Source organism: Dermacentor albipictus, unplaced genomic scaffold (assembly GCF_038994185.2).
Source record: "Dermacentor albipictus isolate Rhodes 1998 colony unplaced genomic scaffold, USDA_Dalb.pri_finalv2 scaffold_13, whole genome shotgun sequence".
Taxonomy (NCBI): domain Eukaryota; kingdom Metazoa; phylum Arthropoda; class Arachnida; order Ixodida; family Ixodidae; genus Dermacentor; species Dermacentor albipictus.
Window position 1 is genome coordinate 11,226,854 of NW_027225567.1, and position 26,589 is coordinate 11,253,442.

Here is a 26,589-nt window from a genome sequence, read left to right on the forward strand (position 1 = left end):
CTTCGCCACCAAGTATTACACGCCATGCACGATGACCTAACTTCCGGTCATCTTGGTTCCACACGGACACTCTACCGGGCTCAAGAACGTTTTTACTGGCCTAAGATGCGGAAAGATATCGAACGGTACGTTGCCAGCTGCTCTAAATGCCAGCGCTACAAGCGTCCGCCACAAGCGTCACATGGCCTGCTTCAACCAGTTCCCCCTTCTAGCGTCCCCTTTGAGCAAGTTGGTATAGATCTTCTGGGCCCTTTCCCGCGATCCTCCAAGGGTAATCGTTGGGTTATCGTTTGCGTAGATCACCTTACCCGCTATTGTGAGACCGCCGCATTGCCATCGGCCACAGCTACAGAAGTTTCTATCTTCTTGCTGGCTAACATTATACTCCGACATGGACCTCCTCGCATAGTAATCAGCGATCGTGGGCGACAGTTTACCGCGGACGTGGTTGAAGAAACCCTTCGTCTGTGTTCATGTAGCTTCCGCCATTCTACGCCCTACCATCCACAAACGAATGGTCTGGTCGAGCGCACAAACAGAACGCTTGCCAACATGCTGTCCATGTACGTCGATTCAGCACACAAGAATTGGGACAGTATCTTGCCTTTCATTACCTATGCCTTCAATACCGCGAGACACGAGACCACTGGTTACTCACCATTTTTCCTTCTGTATGCTCGTCCGCCGCGTTACACCCTCGACACAATATTTCCCTACTTTGCTCATGACAACGAATCAATTGATGAGCTCCTATGTCGAGCAGAAGAAGCGCGACGCCTCGCTAGGCTACGCACCATAGCATCGCAGGACCGGTCCAAGATACGCTATGACGGGCGTCACCGCCACGTTTACTTCGATCCTGGTGACCTTGTGTGGCTCTGGACGCCGTTGCGGAAGCATGGCTCATGCCAGAAGTTTCTCGCCCACTACGTCGGCCCTTACGTTATTCTGGAGCGCCTCAGCGATGTAAACTACCGCATTGCGCATCTCACGAGCAGTGGACGACGCTCGGCCAAGGCTGAAGTGACACACGTCGCGCGTCTGAGGCGTTACAATCCGCGAGATGACTGACTCGCCCGGCGGGCTTCGTCTGCCAGCGGGGAAATGTCACAAGCTGTCATGAACCACGCCTGCCGCGCAAACAACCAGATGAAAGAAGGAAGAGAACGACGTGAGCCAAGCTGCCGCGAGACCGCCCTTCAACAACCGCGCCTATCAACCAGATTCATCTGGTTCTGCATTAAAACACCTCGTGTGTAACAGTATGAAGACAGACATTTACAACCTAGATGAATCTGCATTTTTCTACAAGATGCTGCCGAATCGCACATTCATTACCGCTGGCAGATCGTCATCCGGAGGAAAGCAGAGCAAGGAGTGTGTCACGGTGCTGTTTGGTGCCAATGCAACTGGCAAGGAGAAGCTGCGGTGCTTCCAAAATGCAACCATTCCCAAGGAATGCATCTACAGAAGTAACAAGCGAGCCTGGATGACTGCTGCTATTTTTGAAGACTACATGCACCTTCTGGATAGACGGTTCGACTCAAAGAATTGGCAGGCGCTTTCCATAATTGACAATTGTCCAAGCCCAGGGAAGATCGACAACCTTAAGACGATCGCTGCATAATTTTTTCCGGCAAACACAACCGCAGTACTGCAACTGATGGATCAGGGCATCATTGAAACCACCCGGAAGCTGTACCGCAAGGCTCTTTTGCAGTGCATGCTCATAGCGTATGACGCCAGCAAGAGGTACAACATTGATTTGCTTGGTGCAATCCACTTGCTGAACTTTTCATGGAAAGAACTCGCACCTTCGAAGGTTGCCAACTGCTTTGCGCACGCCGGCTTTTCCCGTGCTGTCGCCAACGACCCTGACAATGACCAGCCTTACGATGTCCGGACTTGTAGCGATCTGTACGAGGCAGTTCATAAAGTTGCTGGCCGAGAGGTAGAAGGTGACTTTGAGACATTCGCGTTGGCTGACACTACTGCTCTTGTGGTTGCCCCAGCGATGAATGCGGAGGTGCCAATTGATGCTGTTAGTGGCGAGCCACAAGAAATCTGCCCAGGACCGATCCCTTCCCCTGCGCACATTTTGCCGCTACTGTGGCTGGGGCATTACAGCGCGACATAGAAACGGTGGCCTTGCAATGTGAGAGGGTGAAATTTCTACTACTTTTTTTTTCTTTGCGTACCGCATTGAGAAGTCTCTCCTAAGTTTTTCCTCTATGGCGGGTCACAGGAATGCTAGTAGTCGGAGGCGCCACCGTGTGATTTGGCGCGCTGCTGAGAGCATTGTTGGGCCACAGTATGTTTGAATTAACCGTCGCAAATGCTTGTGCATTCGAATTACCATGCGTTTTCGCCCATTAGAGAACACATAACTTTGATGGACCACAGCGTCTGTTCGAATAAACCGGAAGTTTCGAATGAACGAGAGTCGACTGTAATAAGCTTCCTGTAATTATTTCAAAGTTAGGTTTATGGCCCTCCACAACCAAAACCCAGTGAACTCATATTTTATTGATTCAGAATAGGACACATGTGTGGCACCCATAATTTCCTACTGATTGTTGATGAACTTCCAATCTCTAGTAGACGTGAGAGGCTGACTGTCCTCCATGTCCTCTTGTAGTGTCGAGCAGCAGAAGCTGAAAGAAACTGTCCTCTAGCATACCGCCAGCTCATCCCACTACATCCGGTAATGTTTCTTTATGCCGAACCGTTGTTTCACACCAAAGCAGTTCTATATTTCTTGAGCGCTGTTGTATTGCATGTTATTATTAGAAATTTGTAGCGGATCCTCTTGCCAGAGGATGATGCTGTGATAGTAGTGTTCTGTATAGCACATGACACCAGGTCCTTTGGTTGCAAGGGCTCTGTCAAAGTAGTAGTGCTTCTCAAAGTTTTTACTGCTGACATATTTAGTACCGTAAAAACCCGCATATAATACGAGATTTTTTTCCCTATTATTAGCGTTCCAAATTTTCGCCTCTTACTATAGCGGATCTGAACAAAAATTTCAGTCAAAAATTTGGGCTAGAAGTTTTGGTTTCATTATTGCTGCGTGGCTACAGCATAGTTTCTTTATTGTTGAGTGCGCACCTTGGCAGCACAAGTAGAAACCACGTGTCGTGAAGTGCTTCTTTTTTTATTCTGCACTCAAGGACCAAGATGTCCGGACCACGAAAACAGTATGGCCGGGAGGCATTTTGGCGTTGACAGAAGGAAGACCTTTTCGCATGAAGTGGAACGCAAAGAAGCTGTCGCAGCCCGAAGAGTGGGATATTCCCGGAAATCGAACTCGCCCTGACGGAGTTCGTACGCCAACAGCGAGCTGCGCATCTAGCTGTGAGTGCGGAGCTTATGCAGGCAAAAGCTAAGGAGCTTGCAAGAGAAAAAGGGCTACTGAGCTCCGCCTTCAAAGCAAGCAAGCACTGGATTTATCGCTACATGCGCCGTGCTGGATTTTCCTTGCGCCGCCGAACTTCGATTTTGCAAATGCTGCTCGAATCGTTCGAAGAGCTGCTTGTGGCTTTTCAATGCCACGTTATTTTGCTGCGCAAGTCCAAGAACTTGCAGCTAGGGCAAATCGGCAATGCTGACCAAACGCCAATTTATATGGACATGCCATCGCCCCTCACCGTGCACGAAAAGGGCTCTAAACAAGTTCCATGTCCGGTCCATTGGCAACGAGAAAACGCGAGTTACTGTCATGTTGTTGTGCACGGCAGACGGATGCAAGCTCCCGCCCTATGTTTTCAAGCGCAAGACAGTGCCTAAAGGTGAGGAGCTGCTAAAAACTTGTGGTCGTGAGATGCCATGAGAAAGGCTGGATGAACGAGAATCTTGTGCTCGACTGGATAAAGTCCGTCTGGTGTAGGCGGCCTGGCGCACTGTTGTCGTTCCCATGCACCCTCGTGCTGGACGCATTTCGTTGCAATTTGGCTGACTCAGTGTAGAGGCTGTTGTGCGAATCTGGCACTGAACTTGTCGTTATCCTGGGTGGGATGACGTCTCAGCTGCAGCCTTTAGATGTTTGTGTGAACAAGCCGTTGAAGGACACGGTCAAGCAGTGTTGTTACGCAGATCGGATGCGCTCAGGTGAGCCTGCAGTGACGCCGACCGGGCGGCTGAAGCGGGCTTCGCTAGCCGGGCTATGCAAGTGGATTGTGGATGCACGGGCCAGCATATACCAGAGGACCTTGTGCGTCGCACATTCAAGAAGTGCGGCATCTCAAACGCGCTCGATGACACATAGGATGAGCACCTCTGGGAAAACATATCCGACAAGGAACTATCCTAAGAGAGCACAGCTGAACAAGATAGCGATTGAAGTGTGGAGTGCAATTTGAATAAATGTTTTCCTCGAGTTTTCCTAACTCGCATTATGCGCAGATAAAACTTTTTTTTCCATTTCACGTCCCAAAAATTTGACCTTGTACTATATGCGGGTACGTATTATATGCGGGTTCTTATGGCACCTACAGTTGACTCTCGTTACAACCGACCCTGATAATCTGACAAAAATAGTCCGTGTTATCGCAAGTCAGTAATATCCGAAATGCCTCACTTCAGAAACTTTGGTTGTGATGTGTAATAAAAGTGAGTGACGAACGTCAAAAAAAAAAAGGTTGCGATTTTGCTTGAAAGGCAAAGCATCGATTGCAATAGCAAATTAGCAGACAGCTATGCGAAGTAAGGATAATAGTTTTATTGACCATAAAAAGACGTAAACATTCGCTTACTAACTAAATTAACAAACACGGTGTCATGCGCCCACAGGTAAACAGGAAAACATTTCGCTCGATGACCCCGGAAAGTTGCTGTAGTAGCAGAAGCAGCAGCAAGTGAATTGACCTTCATGTTGTCTCTCGCTTTAACACAAAGTTAACGTCGAAAGCACAGCGCATACAAAGCTACCGGCATTGTGCGCACTTTGTCCATATCGCAGAGCGGTTTCAAGATATAAGGCGCGGCCATGCCATAAGCAGCAGCCACCGGATTAGAACCCGCCCCTGTTCCTTGCCTCCCTCCTGTGCCTCGGGCGCGAAAAAAGACGGTGCGCTTCCGCCCCGCCTTCCTCTCTCGCGCAGGCGATATTGAGCGGTGATTGTTGGCCGACCCTCGCAAGTCAGTTGTCGGCCTCTATGGACACAGCAAATGTCCGTTTTATACACCCAATTAAAAAAAAATTGCCACTAATTTAGTCTGCTGTAGCCGATAGTCTGTTGCAGCACAGTCCGTTCAAAACGAACTTCGTTGCATTAATAAAATAGGTAGTGCAAACTAAAGTTGAAATATGGTCCGTTATATCCGAAACTCTGTTGTACCTGGGCTGTTGTAATGAACGTAGACTGTGTATGATCCTTCTTCAATGTATTTTTTATGTTCATAGTATACTTCATTAGCCATTGCCGTAATCTTATTACATATACATTTTACGCACTTTACAGCGACTGTTTTAAGGCCCCTTTACAACCACGTCGCATCTACTTCTCGTAATTCATCATCACATTGCCAACTCAGTAGTAACACTAGCCTGGCGCTTTTTGGCCATACTTGGCCCTTGTGCCACAAAACAATTCATCATTTTTATCCAAATATATTGCAGTCTGCCAAATGTAACATAATGAAGCAAATGTTTTGATTGATGCTGATGATTTGCCTCGTGATTGTGTGAAAGAAAGCCGCGAAACGGTCGGTTCCTTCTCCATGCTTCACTCTATAACAGAGGCGTTCATATTCTGTAACTACTCCACATTCAATGCACTCTTTATTTGCAGTCTCATCTGCTTCTGTTGCACACATGCTTCCGTTGCAGAGGTGATGTGAGAAAACGATATAGGCAGGGAGGCCAGTGCCCCTCCCCACCACCTTCCTCCGCCCAGCTACTGATTGTGCTCTCTCGTTTAACTGCTTCCTGGGTGCTCCGATTATGTGTAACAAGCCGCGACTGTCGGTATTAACCCTTTCGCTGTCGGACCTTTCTGGCCGTGACGCACCCCCAGTGTCGGTTGGTTTTAGGGAACGAGCATAACAGGGAATGAACATAGCAATTTATTTTTGATTATAATTGGTATACAAATAACATAGTCAATGCAATATGCACATTTCAGTGTTCTGCAGCTGTTGTTAGTAAACATCATCATCATCATCAGCCTGACTATAAAATCCGTTCAACATCCGAATCTGACGATGCAGAACCCTCTTCCTCGCATGCGACTCTGTCCGAGTTCGAATCCGAGCTCGGCTCGTATTCTGAATCGGAATTGAGTCACCGCTCCAATGAGCAGACGAAGGTCCCGCGCTCTCAGCCATCCGAAAGCAACCGCGCGCAGGGAGGAGGATGCGCTTTCAGTCGCCCGCACAAGAGAAATGCGACGTTGCGTGAACAAGACAGAGGGAGATGGAAAAAGGCTAAACAAAGTTCGAAGGGCTTTATGTTTACTGCTGTAAGTCGGAAGCGAGGGTGCGGCGAGAGAGCGAAAGCAGCAATCGAATCACTCTTTTCGGAGAGGCAACGGCACGTGCGCCTGAACTTGACGCGCCGTAGCAGACACACCAACAGAAGAAAAATAAAAACCTTCAAACCAGCGGAGAAGGCAGAACAACCCTTGAACCCATAACCACACGCGCGCGACGCATGATCCAGCGAACGCGGAGCCACCGTGCCACTCAGCAAAGAGAAAGTGGGGAGTGGCAGTCCCACCGTACTCTTCAATACATAGACTTGGACAGGTCGGGGCGAATATACGAACTTGTAGAAGGAGTCAACAGATAGCATGGCCAATCCAGGAGCGCCAGCTTTGCGCTCAGGCGCGAAATTTTGAACACGCGATAGAGAACGTACCGGTACGTCAGTGACATGTAGGGGGGGAAGTGCGATGACGTACCCGTACGTCCGTGACAGCGAAAGGGTTAAAGAATGGCACTGGTATAACAACTGCATAGAGGTTCCGCGGGTGGCAAGCAATATGCGAGCACTGCCGATTGATAACTTCTGTGGCCCCAAAAGGGGCCTTTTAAAAATTGCGAGAAGGCTGTCGCGGCAGCCTGTCGGCTTGAGAAATTCAGAAGAAACGCTGAAGAGAGATCGCCAAAAGCATCTTGGCACGTACTTCTCACTGGCTTGCACGAGAGAAGCCTACGTCCGTCAGCCATGTATGCTTTACGCAAAGCTTGCCGACATCCTTCTCTAAGGCATCCAAGCACTCCACGTAGTGTGGCGAAAGGTTCCTCGCGAAAACGAAGCCCCGGGGGGCTGAATCATGTCGGGCCTCCTGTGAGGACAACGTTGAGGCAGCCTACCCTGCCGCGTCATCACTGCCGTCGTCGCCATCGTTAACCGTTGAAAGCATGTTCGCGACGATCGTCTCATTGGTTAGAAGCACTTAGCTTCCAAACCTATAGCTGTGTGCTTTTTACCGGCAACGGTGTGCATTGCCGATGATCAGCGGGCGAATCAGCCATCTTCCCTTTCGGCAGAGATTCAAGCAAAGTTGAGAAGCCGCGTGGCCAGGAATGACTTCCACATGACCAACCAAAACGAAAGCGAGCGATTAAGCTGTTCGCAGAACTGCACTGAATGAGGAGCCAGCGAGCAACATGGTGATGATGATGATGATAGTGATCTAAAGAAAAATGCTTGAGAGAAAATCTGGGGGTTTTGCTCCTTGATTCTGCCTAGGCACTATGAAAAAGGTTTCTTTAGCGCGTGTTGTAGGTGTTAGTGCCTAGGCGTTCCGGCATTGTGGAGTGGGGTCGAGTTTGTTTACTCTTGGACGCTGCCTGTTGGTGCGGTAAAATAGGTGAAGCAGCGGGCACTGATGTCCGATTTGGCGACTGCTGTGTTGGACAGACTGTCTCATACCTGCGGCAGGTGAGAGACAGTCTGCCTTGTGCCAGGGTGTATAAGCATGCCAGGGGGGTGTATTGGCTGTTCGCTATCACCAATACACCCAATTTTTATGCGAACACCCCCTGGCATGCTTCGGCCTTCACGGCCCCAACCCACGGCCGTCCTACTTCCAGCTTTGATACCCCCGCTACCCCTTGGGTGCCCTGGAGATCCTGTGCTGCCTGCTTTATTACAACCTCAGGCGCTCTCCTGAGCCCTCTGTTTGCCGATTACATGTGCCCTCGTGGAGCAGTGCTTGTAAAAAAATCCAATCTAACGGCGACGAAAAAAGAGACCCGCGACTTGTACAACACCAATCAGAACCTTGCCCCATCAGACACAGCGATCACCAAATGGGGCGTTTGTGCCCACTGGCCCACCACGCGGGCAGCCAGCGGCGGAGCGTAAACAACTCGACCGCACTCCGCACTGCCGGCATGTCTAGGGGACGAACGCATATAACATGCAGTAAGAAACCTCCTCTGTAGTGCCTAGGCAGAGTCATATATTCAACCCTGCTGTTAACAGCACAAAATGTAGACGAGAGACGAGACGAGAAGACGCCACAAGCGCGGACTTTCAACAACGTTTATTTTGAAAGAAGCACGGGTTCTTATACCATTGCCCACACGTGTCAGAGGGCATATATTCAAGGAGCAAAAGCCCCGAGATTTTCTCTCTCACGCCCGCTCTTACTCGCCTCTGCACATGAACAGCTGGCGATCCCTCAACTGAACCTCTCGTGCGGGTGCATGACTCAGCGCAATCTGCTTGCGGTGCAGTTGGCGTGGTCCATTTGTGTTTCAGAGGGTAGGGCGGTGTAGAGCTATGAGCGCAGCCCATTCGTGTTCGGAGGGGTGGAAGGGCAACGGGAGAGAGCCGCGTGGAGATAGCTGGAAAATGAGCACGCGGCGGCTGTTGTAGCAGTGGCTCATCATGCAGCGGCTCATATTTCTCGTTTTCTTTTTTTTTTCTTTTGAAGGATTTCGCATTTTACTACCTTTCGGCTCGGACACCTAGCAGCCAGACTTCATCGTTATAACCGATAATGCGGCGTCTGGGCATTGTAGTAAGGGGCTGTTTCACCATGGAAAACATACAAAAGTCAACAGTGCAGCAGCTTCTCATTGTTATAACCGATAAATTGTTAAAAGCGGTATACAGTTGCCGACTGATTTTTCGGACTCCGAAAATTCGGACATGTTCGATTATTCGGTCTGCTTCACGGCACTGCCATTATCCCCATAGACCATAATGTATAACAACTGCCGACAGTTCGGACACCTTGAAACCTCTTGTCGGATTTTTCGGACACTCCTTGAGCCAAGTCGATCGAGAGCACCATGCACCGACTCTGACCGGTGCGTGGTTCGACTTGCTAAACACCATTTTTGTTTTGAATGGAGCCTCGTTGCTGCCCCACGAAGTTGCACTACTGCAAATACCTGCTCATCATCATCGTTTGTGCGTGGTCCGATAGAGTGATTGCAGCAGTTCCGGTCCCAGCTTAGTAAGCCATGTCAAGAAAATCCAGCAGCTGATTTGTTTCTTCACGCACGACACTGCCAGTAGGCCACGTTTTCTCTTTGTGCGACTGGTGTCGGCGTGACAGCGAGGTAGTGTTTGCTTTGTGTGCTGTGTCGAGGTTGCGGTGATCCAACGCGGCATACGAAAACATCGTGTCAACTGTCTAATGGCGCCGACAGTGCCTGCACAGACTGCACTGGGGAATGCCAGCAAGCGGGTGCCGGGAGGCCTAGGATTTGTCGCCTTCCGATGTGCTCCCTACTGACGTGGAAAATGTTCTGTTGAGACCTGCGCAGTGGTTGCATTGCGATTCCGGACACTGTCTCATTTGACAGTTCCACAGGTGCTGACACTGCTGTACTGACATGCGCAGAACTCGACGATGGCGAGATCATTCGTCAGGTTTCTGCTGCGCCGCCGGATGATGACTCTGAGTCGGAAGTTGATGCGCCATGTGCTACACTGCTGTCGCATGCGGAGCGTGTACAAGCAGGGATTGTGCTTTCAGCCGCCTATAGTGACCGTTCGACCCTCTCTGAGATTCAGGCTTATCTGATTGCACGTAAACAGAACAGCGTGCAATGGCGCATTCACGATTTCTTCAAGCCTACTGCCAAGCCCGAATAAGTGCGTGGAAATATGGAATATTTTTTCTTCTTTTTTTCTTAATCTGCTTTTTCGGACACCTGTTTATTCGGACATTTCCACAGTCCTCGGGAGGTCCGAATAAACGGTCAGCGACTGTAGTTACCAGTGGGCTCGACTGTATCTCTCATTTACAAGAAGTGCTTTGTTTGTGACGAACTGCTATAACTTGTTTGTTTCAGTTTCGAGTGAAGGTAGTATCTTTGTCGTACCACTTTTTCATTTGCACAAAGTTGGTGCAGCACCTTCTGAAGGGATATTGCTAAAAGAATTGTCCAGTTGTTGATGCACTACAGCCCAGATGCCTGTGTTGCATGCAGACTGACTGGTTTGGCCTTCTGGGATGCCTGCACGTGCTCTTGTTCGGAGACTACATGGAAATCGAGAAGATGCCCACTGGCACCTGGAGCATCAGGCACAAGTTCAAAAGGTGCATCTCTTTTGCCAGGGGGGTGTATTGCAGATCTGGTCACTGCTTGTACGCAAATCCAATTATGACATATTTGTCTGTATGCTAAAAACAGCTTGATTCTATACTGATTATTGTATTTGAAGCCATGTAAAGTGAACCTAAAAATGCAGCTGGGCAGGACATATAATGCATAGGATAGATAACCTTAGACCATTTGAGTTACAGAATGCGTGCCAAGGAAAGGGAAGCGCAGTTGAGGACAACAGAAAACTAGGTGGGGAGATGAAAGGACAAAATTTAAAGTTGCAAGTTGGAATCGGCTGGCGCAAGACGGGGGTTATTACCCGCCGTGGTTGCTCAGTGGCTATGGTGTTAGGCTGCTGAGCACGAGGTCGCGGGATCGTATCCCGGCCACGGCGGCCGCATTTCGATGGGGGCGAAATGCAAAAACACCCGTGTACTTAGTTTAGGTGCACGTTAAAGAACCCCAGGTGGATGAAATTTCCGGAGTCCTCCACTACGGCATGTCTCATAATCAGAAAGTGGTTTTGGCACGTAAAACCCCATAATTTTAAGACGGGGGTTATTGGAGATGCCTTCATCCTGCAGTGGACATAGTAGGCTGATGATAATGATGATAAACCTGTGTGATGAGTTCGTTACACATGACAGAACAGAGCTGCGCTACAATGTGGAACCACCTCGTGATGACCTGATTCATGCAGCAGCGCGTGTAAGTAACGCTGCAACCTAATAGCATCTAGCTCTCTGTTGGGTTATGTAATAATGCACCATGCCCATTATTGTCTGAACATACTAACAAGCTTGCTGAACTGCATACAGTCCAGTCTACTTATAACAGTACCACATATGGCAATATATCGGTTTTAACAATGAGTAGAGGGGGGACCCTGCACCTGAAAACGTTGTTTTAAATTTTCTATCGATTTTGATGAAACTTGCTTAGTTTATGTATTTCAGTGTACTAGTTTTAAATGTGCATCCAGTTTTCTTTGTATAATTTGCTTGGAGGCGAGCTATCTACCAAACTGTACTTGGCATAATAAATATCGACATATGAAAATGTGGAACTAACAAAGAGTGCAAATAAGGAGGTATGGTGTCCTAACCCAATTTTATATCAAATGAGAACATTGCAAACTTCACTGAGGGAAATCCATCTAACTGCTAAGAAACATTTGTTTTTAATTTTCTAATAAATGCAACAATGTTCTTTCTTAAATTTGTACCCTACTCAGCTTTGCCTTTCTCTGAAAAAAAAAAAAGAATTGCAGTGATAGCTCAAGTAGAAGTAGAGATATATACGCACCTCCAATAAGGCATCATCATGAAAATTGTGGTTTTGAGAAACCAACAAAAACATTTCACAGCTGATATATTGAAAGACAGTTTGAAAAAACAGCACCGAAAGCCATCACTAAGCAGTAAGTATAATTCATGGCCGTTTGGCCGTTGCCAGGTCAACTACATAGCGCGCACTGCGAGCACGTACACCTCAAAAAGATTACATGTTTTTGGGCCCTCAATTCCCTGGGAGCTCCATCCCGATGCAACTTCACTGCAGATCTCTTGAACCAGAGTCAGTTTAGTAGCAAGGCTGTAATCCTGATTGCTCTGCACCAGCTACGCAGAACGACCGCAAGTATTGCCCGAGAAAACGCCGAGATTGTTCACTGTTGCAAGTCTGACAATGTACAGAGCAGCGGGCTTCACGGCCAAGGCTGTTGCACTGTTTGGCGGTCGGATCTTGAACAAAATGCCGAGTCTGTTGCTACACGGCCGTCGTTAATGCAATCTTGTTGAGCGTAGCTTGCTAGCGTAGCTTGCTATGATAGCCGTGTTCAATTCTCATGCGAGTGTAACCGACATGTGGATGTGCCTGATCCGACAGAGCAGTTGAGGCGTCGACGTTCGGCGGCAGTACGACTTCAGCGGTGAGCTGCCGGGTATCCTGTGCAGACTGCGATGGCGGAATCGCTTTCGGAAGTTTATTACATCTTGCAAGTTTCCGCCCATAACAACTCACGGAACGAAACTTTGTCGGACCACCAGCATATCCAGCTTTGCAGTCGCGCGACTAAGACAAAATGGCGGCTGTTTTCGTCGTTTGAGCCCTTGTGGCCCTTGGAGCCAATAATCACTGGCCATCTTGGTCATATGCTTAGAGGGGCCAATATTGGCATGCACGGCGCATTCCTCTGCTCTTGCTTTTTTTTTTTTTTTCGTGACCGCAGCGCCGGCAATGTTGTTGACCGACGAATAAAGCCAGAAACACGAGCTTTCGAATGATACCTAAATGGCTCTGGCAGAGTGCGTAATTATCGAGTTATGCTCGACGAAAATCGGGCGCCATTTGTCCCTAATTCAAAGGGCAGCACTTGCGGATTCTTGTGTTTAGGTCACGATAACGGAGGAACTGCGCGGTATTTTTTAACCAAATTTCGGAGGCAGGGGCTGAAACGCGTCAGGAACATGAAAATTAAAAATTGAAAATTCGAATCTTGGGCCAATTTTCGGTGCCAAGGACCCGGGTCCTTATTGAAGTAATGTTCATCCTCTTTTTCATCAATAATAATGAAACTTGCGAATGTTATTAAAGTTCTTGGCTGATTTCAAATATGTAATTAGTTTTGTTGTCGGTCAATTAGTTTCTGTGATATGATATGACAATTAGCTTCTATGACTTTCATTGTTTAAGGCCACGATGGAAAATAAATGGCACAATAAAAAATTATCTGTAAGGCATGTTTAGATAGCATAAAGACTAAGGAATGAAAGATAGCAAGGACATTTTTTTGTGTGACCCGTAATAGATGTTTTACAGCCCGTTCACCACAAGCCCACAATATATGGCAACCATGTGGCAGAAGTTGTAGCAGAATTAAATTCCAAAGCGAAAAAAAAAATTGCTTGTTGTACTGCATACAGAGTTCTATTGGTTCTTGGTGTTGAGATATCAAGGCCTGAATATTACATGGAGCCCAAAGTATATGTTTTTTATACTTTTCTCAAAACAAACAGCAATAAATGTGAGGGGATATGGCATTCAGAACAACTATTTTTGATACTCGCTCTAAACACATGAAACTTTCAGCACACATGCAATGTTGTGTGCTCCTTAAAAATATGCAATTACATTTTTTCTGAGGAAAATAAAAGAACTAGTTACAGTTCTTCTTGTGTTAAAAACTTGGGATGTGATTTGCAAAAAATGTACTGCAACAACATTGCTAAAATGAAGCAGGTATGTTCCTGGGTGTTTAGATACTGCAAGTTGTCATTTGGATGTTTGTATCTGTGCTTTAGCCAAAGTTATGAAATTCTAAAGTTTCAGCTTATGAAGGTGAATCTTAGTTGGTGATTTCTACAGCATTTCAAAATATTTAAGTGTCCTCAGACACTATGTCTAGTTTCTGTGCACTCTCCGGCTCGCCTGCATTCAGGGACAAAAAATAATGACGAGAATTCAAGGAGTAGAAGGGACACAATGGTGATCCCAAAATTTTAGACATTAAAGAAGCTATACTTGAGAAATACTGGGAAAATATAACTTTCAAGCTTCAAAACTGGGAAATAAGAACAAAATAATTACAAATGCAAAAGTATCCCGCTCATGTAGACATTAGGCGCACGTATAGGCTGGTAACAGAATCTGGAATGCACCAACTCGCTTAGAGGCATGGGAATAGGCATCGGCACATTGTATGCAGTCTCTGCGGGGATAAAGGGCAATGGTTAGCTTCGCTGCTGCGTTATTGCTGATACAGTATCTTGTTGGCTCGTCTAAACCTTGGGATAACTGCCTCCTCTTTCTTGCCGCAGGAAGAAGACTGCTTGCACTTCGCTTTTCGTGCAGGCGTGTTTCGTTTCAAACTTTTTCTTTGTCTAGAGAGGGTCGATTTGTCGGTTGCGTTCACAATACGATGAACAAAGAAACAATGTATCAGGGGTTTTCGAAGCGACCCACTGCCAGGCCTAGCACACGAGCTAGGCCTAGTTGCCATAGCAACAGCCAATCAGAAGGCACCTTTCGGTGCACTGGCGCACTGAGCCAATAGGAGGGCCATGTGCATCGCGAGCTTCGTCAGTCTGGCCCCTGATGGTTTTATGTTTGTGCTTTTTCTATGCGGGCATCGTCGGTGAGCATGCAGGGAACTGAAAGACGGAACTTTGAACTTTAAAACGATACTGATATAGCAGCGCTCGGTCACGGGAATCACAAGAAATAACTTCGTGAACTCCGGTGTTTCTGCACGATTTATGGGTCATTTCTCACCGTCCGCGCTGACAAAATAATTTTTTTTCTTACAGTTGGTTTAGTGGTCGGCCCACAACCCCTGCCGACCACTAAACCAAGAGTGGGTGGGGAGGGGTCCCTCAGGACTCAATAAAGTTATTTCCTCCTCCTCTGTCAGTTAGGGTGCGTTTTTGGGCAAATCGTTTTGATATGGTGTAGATTTGGCATTACAAATGCCGAAAGTAGTTCCCAAAAGTAAATTTTTTTAGATTTTCGGTTTTTAAGACCCGTGTCCCCCCCTTAAATAAATTGTCTATGTGGGCAGACGAGAACTGTTTTAACCTAAACCCTCGAAAAAGTATGTGTGTCATGTTCTCTAACAAGAGAGGTATACAGCCGGGCTCGTAATAGATCTCAATGGAGAACGACTACAGTCGAAGACCGATAATTTGGACTCCATGGGGAACATAAATACCGTATTTACTCGTATCTAGGTCGACCCCGATTCTAAGCCGACCCCCTAAAGTCCGAAAGCAACAAAAAAAAAATATATTACCTCAAATGTAGGCCGAACAAAAAAAGCGAGGACAGCGTTCACAAAATGAAAACAGCATTTATTGAAACTGAACGTGCAGAGCTCATTTAACGTCGTCGTCGCTGTGTTCCTTGTCACTGTCAGCTTCAAACAGTGCACTATCTTTGGTACTGTCAAGCGCATTAGATAAGCTGCACTTTTTAAAGGCGCGCATGATCAAACTACCTGGGATGTCGTCCCACGCTGCAGCTACCCAGCCCGCCAGCTGCGATAGCGATGCACATTTGATGCGGCCCGTTGCCGTTAGTATGTGGTCTTCATCAGTCAACCAGTCCGTGTAATATTTCTGCAGACGATCCTTGAAAGGTTTGTCGATGCAGACATCAAGTGGCTGCAACTGGCCCATCGTACCGCCCAGTATGACAGTGAAGTCCGTGTTCGCTTGGGCGTGCACAGCCTTCACGTTGTCGGTCAAGTGCCCACGGTAAGAGTCGACGACAAGGAGCGAGTTCTTTGTCAAAAGGGTTCTTGGACGGCGTCGCCACACAATTTTAACCTACTCTTTCTCCATCGCACCCATCATCCACTCTTTCTCATTTGCCCGCACAATGACATTTCTTGGGAAAGTTTCTCGAACAGGCAGTGTCTTCCTTTTAAATATCATATAAGGAGGGAGTTCATGCCCATCAGCTGTGCAGCACGGCATCACAGTCATGCGCTGCTTCTTGTAGGCCGCAGAGGGCACGTTCACCTCCTTGGCACCCTTTTCATTCACGGTGTACGCCAGTGGCATATCAAAATACACAGCCGTCTGGTCGGCGTTGCCGATTTGCCCGAGGTTGTAACCTGCCGCTTCTCTCTTTCACAGCACGTACGCTGAAAAGCTATTAGCTGTTCTTCGAAATCGCTTGGCAGCTGCTGGGTGATTGAAGTGCGATGTTCGAGGCCGAAGTCAAAGCGTTTCATGAATTTGTGAAGCCAGTCCCGGCTGGCTTTGAAACCCTTTAGCGTTAGGCCTCGCTCCCTCGAAAGTTCCCTAGCTTTCACTTGGAGCACTTCTGTTGTCACTGGAAGGGCAGCTGCTCTCTTCGTCCGAACAAAGTCGGCCAAAACTGTCTCCACTTCGTGGTGACTGCCTTTCTTTGGTTCGCTGAATGCCATCCTCGTTGCGGCGCACGCAAAAAGCTGCCGTCGTTGTCCCCTCCAACGACGGACGTTTTTCTTGTCGACGTTGAAGTCCCGCCCGGCTTGAAGGTTCGACGATGCCTCTGCGGCTACCACAACTTTTCGCTTGAAAGCGGCACTGTAGTGGCATCTCCTGCTTGGTGCCATCGCGATAACACCACGCCGCACACCGATACGGCACGACGGCCGACACGACGCAGGTCAAAATGGCGACCTCGCTTGTGTAAGGTTGGCTACTGGCAAGGCTAGTAGCGGCTGCGATACTGACTTTTCTAGTTGGCACTAGCTATGCACCATATTTAGCAGTTTCAATGAAAAACTGGTGCATTTTTTTTAAATCCTCGAATCTAAGCCGACCCTAGAGTTTATTCATACCTAGACCTAGTGTTTCAAGTTGATGCTAGCTTCCTGGATTTCTCTAAAGCTTTCGATCGCGTTGCTCACCATAGACTAATACTGAAGCTAATGAACCTTAACATACACCCAACCGTTATTGGATGGATTAAGGATTTCCTCTCATCCAGAGTACAATATACGTCTGTTAACAACAGTTATTCCTCTTATACCAAAGTAACCTCCGGTGTTCCGCAGGGCAGCGTTCTTGGCCCTTTACTTTTTTTAATCTATATTAATGACCTGCCTAACTGTGTGTCTTCCCACATCAGACTTTTTGCCGATGACTGCGTAATATATCGATTAATTTCATGCGACAATGACACAGATATTCTTCAAACCGATCTTAACGCAATTAACACATGGTGTTCAACATGGTTGATGACTCTTAATACAGCTAAAACGAAGTTATTATCGTTTACTAGGCGCAACCACCGTATTCCAACATCGTATGTAATATCTAACAACATAATTGAACTTACAACTTCATATAAGTACCTTGCTGTTCACTTACGATCTGATCTAACGAGGCATCATCACATCCGCCTGACGTTGGCATCAGCTAACCGCTCTTTAGGCCTCCTCAAACGCAACCTTAAGCATGCTCCAGCTAAACTACGCAGACTAGCATACATCACATTAATACGCCCCAAAATCGAGTATGCATCAGCCATCTGGGATCCTTTTCAAACATATATCACCCAAGAAATCGAATCACTGCAAAACCGCGCGGTCCGTTTCATTTTTTCTGATTATTCACCCTATACTAGCATTTCAGCATTAAAAGCTCGCGCTCAGCTTGACGACTTATCTCAGCGCCGCAGAATTGCCCGCCTCTTACTGCTGCACAAACTTTATCATCATCCGCACCTTCACCGTATCTTCGAACCAGCGACAGCCTTCTTTCCACGCATAGACCACATCTTCAAGATAAAACGCATCAATTGTCGCTCAGCTAACTATGCTAACTCCTTTGTTCCCCGAACAATTGTTGCATGGAATAACCTACCATCACACATTGCTACTCAAACCGATTTCGCAACCTTTCAGCAACTTTTACGCAATAGTTACGTGTAAATATCCATCATGTACCATTTCTTCATACGTTGTTCAGTGTATATATTGTTTTGATCATTTCTTACCATTCTGCGTGCACATTGTACAAGTCAATTCATGTCTCATTAATTTGTTAACTCGACAAGTGACGCCGTTTCGAGCAACACCCTGTTTTACCTATTTTACATTGTACCTATTTAATTCCCTTAATTTATTTTCTCAGACAGTTTTGTATTTTCTGAGTTTCACTTGCCTAATGTATTTCGTATATTGTTTTACTTGTGTATTTTGCTAAATATCGTACTTTTGTATAACTTTTGTGTTTTCTTTTGTAAAAATTTTGTATAACTTTTGTGTACTTCAGTTGTTTTTTTTTCCGTAACGCGCAAAGCTCACATTTTTTTTTCATGTATCTGTACCCCCTATGTAATAGCCCTTCGGAGGCCTTTAGGGGTATTATGAAATAAAATAAATAAATAAATTGGCCTAGATTGGAATAAATACGGTAATTCCGAATGATCAAATGTGTGAAAAAATTCAATGTGTTAAAAAATCATTGTATTTATGTCTTAAGACCCCTGTGCAAGGAACAAATGATCGATGCATTGCTGCATGCACTTCCACTTAGGTACAACCAAGTTCGCCTGTATTTCCGCCAGTTTTGAACTTTGCTGTACGCCGATGCAAGGACTACAAAGGCTCGAGTCAGATCCATCTGTGGAAGGCTCCGGAGCACACAACACATCAGAGTCAGTCGCTGTTTGACGGTGGGAGAACTTGCTCAGTTTTGTCTTCATGCAGTTCGGCACACGACGAAACCGCGCTGTCAATGTCTGCAAAGTCTTAAAAAATCTAACAATGGCAGGAATCGGCTCACCGCAGCCTTGTAGGTTGTCAAAGATGTCTGCATTTGAGCTTGTTGTGGTAGGCGGCAGTTCAGCCTTTTCAGTTGCTGAGTCGGGCTCATTTGAACTGTAAGGGCGCCGTTGGTGCCATTTGATGTGGCCTATCATAACTTCACGAGAAGGAATCCTTGAAGCCAGCACAGCGCTGTCTGGAAAGCAAACTAAACAAGCAGGCACAGCATGGCAGAACGCTGTCCACAATGCATACTAAAAAAACAGAACGGCGATAGCGGGTCATGCGCGGGGGTGCTGGAAAAGGATGTGATGATCGCGATGTTGATGCGACCTCACAATTCAGGCAAAGCCTCCAAGATCGGCATTTGCAGCTAAATCTCAGAGGCATAAAGTGGCACCCAATGCAAAGCCTCAGAGATTAGCGTGTTATCTGTGAATCTATACTTGGTGTCTCGTCGATGTTGCCAGAGAAGATAATGGTGGAAGAGTTGGTGTATGCTACAGCCACGGATGGAGTCTGGATAAATGAATGCAGAGCTAACGGCTGTACAAAATATTGGTTTTCTTTACACATTACCGAGCATGTCCGAATTATCGGTTGGCGACTGTATCTGTAAGCTGTGAACATAAATGTTTAGGTATCATCTTAGACTGCAAGTTAACTTTTGTCCCGCACCTAAAGTATCTTAAAGCGAAATGCCTAAATACTATGAACTGTGGGGATGCGCGACTCTCGCGCGTCCCCTGATGTTTTTCCCGCATAGCACGCATCCTGTACTCCCGCTTCGCCGCGTGGCCTGCGTGACGCCCGCGGTGGTCGATGTGGTTGAAGCGCAGTGCGAGAGATGGCGCGAGTGTTGCGCTGCTAACGCCGCCGACAGGCGAGGTTACCTGGGCGCCGAAAGGAAGGCGCTTGCTTTTTGGGTTCGAGAAGCAAGCGGGACGGACGTGCCGTGCCGCGCGCCGACCGATGCTTCGGCGAGACCGTCTCGCGTGGCCGCCTTCGAACGCGCCACGATTCGCGTGACTATACACGCGAACGACCAGGCGTTGGGATCCAGCATGGGGCGAACATATTCGCTCGCTTCCGGTCGGACTTCTAGATTTGTCGCGCGCCCATCGGCATGTTTTGTGGATAGCAACTCGGCTAGCAGGCATTGACCTAAGAAAGGTGCAATAAATGCCCTTGTGATTGTTTGCACTATTGTGTTGTCGTTCCTTTGTTCCAAGAGTACCGGAGGAGAACCCCACATCTGGCGCCCAACGTGGGGCTCTTGGGGCATCGGACGATAGTTTTAACAGTTTTGCTTCGTTCGAGACCTTTGTTTGAACCGAAGCGTAGGCCTAGCGTGAATTTTGATCGCTAGCGTTGGCGGCGTGCTTTCTTGAGCGAGGTGACGGTGGCTGTAGTGTGTTTGAATATGTCAGCATGCTAAGCCTTTTTGCAAGTGTCTTTTTTTTAATGGCATTCGTCGGTACGGTACGAGAGCCACGTGGTCTGCATCCTGGGAGAGCGATGCTCAGCGCCCGCGGAGCATTGCCAAGCCTGAAGCGAGTGAGTACGGAAGCCTCGTGGGTGGTCCGAATTTCTTATGTAAATAGCTTCTTCTACCTCTTTGACTCTGATGAAATCGCGGCTCTGGGAGCCGGGTGGCCGCGGGCCGCGGGTGCCACTACGGGCTGACTGGTATTGCGGCCTGGCACCGGGCGCCCCGACACCGTCTGTGACGGTGGGCGCCGTCAACTCTGATGCTGTGTGCACCGAGCGGAGTAGGACCACCTCACAGAGCTGACGTCTCCTCGTGGCTGCCTGTTTTGCGCTCATTTTGGGTGTTGTTTCTGGATGCCGGTTGTTGTCAGGGTAGCGACGCTTTAGGCCTAATGCCCCAACCACTGGCACGTGCTGGAAAGCTTCGGCGCGCGCCGAAGGGTCAAATGCGTCAACGCTTCGGTCGCAAACTCGCTGAAGCGGAACGTCGCGCAGCGATTATGTCTTCTGCCGATGCTTGAAGTTTGCCGACGCGCGGTGAAGCTGCGCCGGCGTGCACCAATGAGAGGCTGCGACGAGTTGCAGGCGTCAACCAATCGGAGGCTGCGGAGACCTAACATGCCTAACTTGGCCGCCCGTACCTGCCCGTACGAAGGCGACGGCACCAACGATCATCCGAGTTCCTTGGGCGTACTACGCGTGCGACAGTGTTCCTGAAAAACAGTGTTGTAATAGTAGGCCGACAACGACACGACCGACCGACGACCGTGGGTTGTGGCAGTGCGACGTGGATCCGAAGCGACTTCGAACGACGCCGACTAATCCATCCTGCCCACTGGGTTCCGCCGGGCTTGGTACGATCGTCTGCTAAAACAGCCAACCGAATCACAATTGCCGCAACGTCTGTGCTTGTTGTATGTGCATTTTGTTGTGCTCAAAACGAATGGAAACACGTCTACGAGCTCCGAAGTCTGGATAATCAACACTCGCCTATCGCCGATGTTGTTTACGTTACGCGTAGGCCTAGCGCGTCCATCGAGTTTCTAACTGGCGAGTGAACGAACTCACCTGAGAAACTCTGTCAAAGGAAATGAATTTTCAGGTCCGTTTGGTGCTGCAGTGATTTAAAATATGGCACTCTTGACTTCGTGTGACCTGTGATGTGGTGAATGAACAGTGTGGAAGTTGGGTTGGTCAACCGCACCGTGTTTCGTGTGGTGTCGGTTGACTCAAGTTTAACGGGCAAGCTCTGCGCTGTTTCCAGTGGTAAAGATAACTTCTGCCGAACTATTGGAAGTACTTACATAATCAGCCGTGCCGCCTGTTTCAGCTGACACTGCGCTCTTCTATTCGGCATGTGAATCCAGTTCAGTACAAGTTCACTGTACTCATTCACTAACTTCTTTCTAGTGCGTCCGTCTTTTGGGCTAGTTGGGCATAAATCGCTCGTGTAGCAATCAAGAACACTGACGCATTGAAGCATACGTGACAGCACAGTCATGTTTGAGTCAGTGTGTCGTTATAGTTGAGCACTGCAAAAAGAAATTATCTGTTTGCAACATGTGCCCTGTGTGCAGTTCATAGCAGGACCTGCATCATGCAAGACCTATGCATGTAGCAGCGTATATCACGATTGCTTCGATGCCCGCTTCAGAAGCAGCAAGTACTGAGTCAATGAAACTGTAATTGATTTTTTATCTCACTTTTTGCTTATGGAAAGTGTAGATGGTGTGAGTGCATTGTGGGGAAGGTGAAAAGGTGTCATCAGTGTTTTGTGCAGTCAGTATGCTTAAACTACTGGAATCCCTGCAGCCTCTGCTAAAATGTTTCTTGCTGCGATACTATAGATTGTAGTCAGGACAAAGATCTACTCAAAACCAAGTTACTAATGCATCTGCACAGAATGTGTTTGATTAACAAGTTAACGCTTCCACAACAACAATATGCCGATGCACAGCATATGTGCTTACAATAAATACATCCCGTAAAGGTGAACGACTGGGCCTACAATATCAAACTTTGTAGTAGCACCGTAAAAAGTGCTGCCATGCGTATCAGCCACAACGAAACTGCTGCACGTCCAACGTTCTTCCTTGGAGGCACTTCTATAAAGACTGTTCGGGCCCTTCCCATTCTGGGTGTAGCATTTAGCTGTTCTCTCAACTTTTCCGCATATGTCACCAGCACTGTATGTAAGCACCGGCCCTTTCTTGGGTTTGTGTCCCGTGTCTCCCTTCCCTGATGACCTAAGGTTTTCCAAGCACTCTACACTTCTATCATTCTGTCACGACTTGAGTGCTGCTCATCAGTATAGTTCCCATACCAAACTTGCGACGCTAACTAACTTAAGCTTGTTCAGTGCCGGACAATAGGCACCCTTTACTCCCGTCTTTTCGGTTGTTACAAGCTCATGCCAGCCTTCGAGGATTGCCTCAAACCCCTCAAGTAGCACACCCTGCAATACCAACGCAACATTGCACTAGTCTATACTGCAGGGTGTTTGACGTCTCTCTGGACAGCACTAATCTTTCTTCAGTTCCTCTGAACAAGTGGTCAGCACAGCTTGAGGCCTCATCACGCCTCTATGGCCCGACACCACGACTCCATGATTATATCTGGCATGCAGAGCTTTCTCTCCACCCCCTGGCGATTTGGATTCTCCTTCCTTGGAACCAGACTTCATTGGCACTCCTGTGTGTTGTGCACCTGTCGAATGTGTGCGTGTGTGCCGTGCTGTGTTATTGAGCAAGTGTGTGTGCACGTGGAGGGGAAGGAAGTGTCTTCTGCATCCTGCAAATTCCTGCTCTAGATGGCTGGTTATCAGATGCTCTAACATACAGGCATCAGCCTTCTTCACTTTGACCACATTGATTGTGTTGAAGCCAGCGTGACACACAATTCAAAATATTTCTGGAGCTTTGTGGGCTCTCTCTTCTAAAAGGAGTGCCAAAGATGTACGTCTTCTTCATGAAAATAGTGGTGTTGTCTCGAACACTGCTGATGCCTTTGCAGAACATTTCTGTTTGCTATATGGTGTGAAATATGCTTCAAGTAACCTTCCTTCTCAGTCTGGCGCAGTGTATGCTAACAGTCAATGAAAACCTCGTTTCCAAGTATATGAAGTGCCTTAAACTTGGCCTTAAACTTTCTTTTTCTTGTGGTGTTGATGGTATTTCCTCCACAGAGCTTAACCCTTTGAGACATCGTCTACACAATTGAGCACAGCAGGAGTGTGCATCAATAGCAAAAGCACTGATGAAAGTAATGGTATTTAAAATGTGTTTCATACATTTGAAACACTTATTATTGGAACTGTACTGCAATTTTGAATAATGTGCAGAATGTTTTAACAAAATGGGTGGGAAGGTAGACGGCTGGGTGTTGTTACTCTGTGTCAGCATGTTGTATGTAGCGGGTTCACTTCTTTCATTGTTTTTTACAATGTCGTGCACCAGGCATAATTGTCAAGTGGCTGGATAAGTGCTTTTCAAAACACGAAATAGTACATGTTTTCATATTTCGTGTTCCTCTAGTGAGTTTTCGCATGGAGTCAAAATTTTGTAAACTTGACAAAACTTGCTAAACAATTGAAAATTCTTAACATTTGCTGCAGCTGTACACTTTCTACGATTCTGAGGATGCAAGAGATGTGGTGAAAGCAACTTATCAATCAACGGGATAAAGTGGTGTCTGAAAGGGTTAAGACGTATGGAAGCATACTTGTTCCTCGTTCTCACAAGCTCCGAACCGGTCGATGTTGTCAAGTAAGAAATCTTGTATTGGATGCTTAGTGATCGTCATGGTATAACCACTGCGCTGGTGGAGCTGGTCTGAGTAGAAGAACCATCCATATATATGTGGACTCGATCAAAGTACAAAGTGTGCAAACAATCCAGAGCTGCTTGCTTCAAGGCCAAGGTAGGCAGGACGGTCTTCTTTCTTATCCCTGGAACCGTAAGACGCACTTGAGGTTGTTTTAAACATCACAAAGCTGAGGTTGAACATGCTGAGGGCGTGAAGCCCGATGGTAAGGAGTCACGATGGATGCTGACCTTGTTGGAGAAGGACGCCTGTGGTCGTCGTTCTGGCATGAATTAAGAAAGTGTAATAATATGCTATGTGCCTGATCATATGCATTGTGCTATTAATTTCTTCTGAGTTTTAATAATGGCTGGCTACTCTATGTAGTGTTGTGCAATAAAATAATATGCCACAGCAATTATTGCGTGCCTTGCAGAACAAATTGAATATATCTTTCTCAGTCAAAGCATCATGGCAGGCTGAAAACATTAAACTGCATTTTTTCTTTTTGTGGTGACGAAGTGTGTAAATTGCGAAAATAACCTGTTTATATATTTCTGATACTATGCAAATGAGCTGCTCCCATACATTCGAATAAGCGCTTCAATAGTATGACTTGGCAAAGGGCAACGAAAGACTCCTATTAAAACCCTCTAATTCTCAAGCTTGTATTATCTGACGGTATGTCATTTCATTAATGTAAAGAAAGGCAAACTTGATATGTGGAAACCAGTTACAATATAACATGGCCCTTGCACTGTGAAAATGTTTTTTAGCAATACACTCAACGTGAAGGCCTCCGGATGCGGTGTTGATGCATCAAAAGGTGCTCCATGGGCTAGATTTGGCAGAATCAAGAATTTGGGGGAGACAAGATACGAATTACATACATTTTAGCTATTCTAGTTTTTCTTCTTTTTTTGTGAGTGCTACAGGTGTTTCAATTCCGCTTTGCTGATTTTCTCAGAACACACTTTGTCACGTTTCTCTTATGCACCAACAAGCATAATTATATTGACACGGATGCTTTATCTGTATCCGGTTACCGTATTTCACCGGCTAAAAAATGTTAAACGTTATCGCTCGGTGCAGGATGCGCCTGAACGTATCGCAAGTTTCGCGAATGCTATCGATGGTTCTGTCTGTTGTCGGCGAACATTGCTAAACTGATTGCATACGCGACAGGAATTGTGTTGTAGTTTCTGGAAGGCGCGCGGGCACCAGCGAATAGGCTGTAACTTTCGAGGACTGACGTATGCAAACCGACGCGCTTGACCCGCAGATGAGATTTTCTACGATTGCCGACATTGCTCGCCGCTATCGTTGCGATTGATCTGGCACTATTTATTTACCGTCACTACTACGTGGCAATATTTCCAACACAGATTTTTTTCAGTTATACATTGCACGCCTAATTCTTACATAGTTGGCTGTGCAATAAGCTACCAAAAAATGAAATGGTACAACAGTCTTTGATATATGGCATCGTCGTGCAGGTGTTTGCAAAGCGATCTTGCAGGCAGACGACGCGCGTGCGCTGATGTCGATATTTTGTACACTGTTGTTACTTCAAAAATAAAAACAAACCTGCGGCAGGTGTATATTCATTATTCAAACGTGTTTTTTTATATCTAAAAGCACATACAGATCACTAACTTATTGTTTCAAGCTTAGTTTACAGCAGGCTGTTTTAGGCCGAACTTTGACGGATGAAGACGGAATAGTCCAGCAACAGTGCGCCGCAGCCGAGGAGCGAGCTTCGACCATACTTCGGCGCGCTTCTCCAGTGGTTGCGCGCCCTTTCCCTCCAGCCGAAGCGACGCGTTCGCTTGCCAGCGCGCGCCAAAGCTTTCGGCGCGTGCCAGTGGTTGGGGCATAAGGGTTTGCGAAGCTGCCTGTCGCACGTGGAGGGACACAACATGGTGGACCGTGGCGTTGAGGTGTTGAAAGTTGCTTCCCTCATTCTATTTCGCCTCGCACGAATTGAAATTACTCGTTCGACTCAAGGAAGCGAGCTTCGTTCACGTGAACTTAGCATCTGAGTAACTGCCCGATCTTTTGCTAGCCGAGTTGAACATCGACCACGTGGGCGATGCGCATGCAGAATTCCTCTCCCTTGCACTACTTAAGTGTTTGCCGAGTGTTTTGAGTGTACGCAGCGTGATTGGAGTCACCCCTGGCTTGCTGTCACCTGCACATCGTCTGCGCTACTGTTCCGGACTACGATCGAGCCACCCCGGGCGATGGTGATGCTGTGGCCAGTTCGGCGCAGCGACTTCGGCGGCCTCCTGTATCCAGCTCACAACCCTCGGCGGCGGACAAAAGAGCCGGCGGTCACCGACAGCTACGGCGGCTCTGCCAGCAGGGCGCGTCGGCGCGAGCGACGCTTGCTCGGACCGACTACTGCGTCGTCGTCTCCGGAGACCTGACCTGGAATCGTGCCGTCGAGTCTACTGAGCTGCTGCTGTGACCGGCGGACGCCAGCGGTGTACCCAAGGACAGTCGGCTCGCATATTATGGACAGC

The 26,589-nt window shown here is 47.4% G+C and overlaps 1 protein-coding gene across 6 annotated transcripts in view; it reads left to right on the top strand.

The window, feature by feature from the left end:
• Positions 1 to 26,589, top strand: part of LOC135915696 (uncharacterized) — a 293,473-nt gene that overhangs the window by 239,242 nt on the left and 27,642 nt on the right. For 5 of the 6 annotated variants that reach the window (XR_011509490.1, XM_070528622.1, XM_070528621.1 and 2 more), the window contains one exon: positions 10,396 to 10,505. Coding sequence is in view for 5 of the 6 variants with exons in the window: in XM_070528622.1 (XP_070384723.1) it covers positions 10,396 to 10,505 (110 nt within the window). In the remaining variant the exon portion in view is untranslated. Of the gene's footprint in view, positions 1 to 10,395; positions 10,506 to 15,632; positions 15,784 to 26,589 lie in introns of those variants that run through there. The other variant, XM_070528623.1, reaches the window with a different exon arrangement.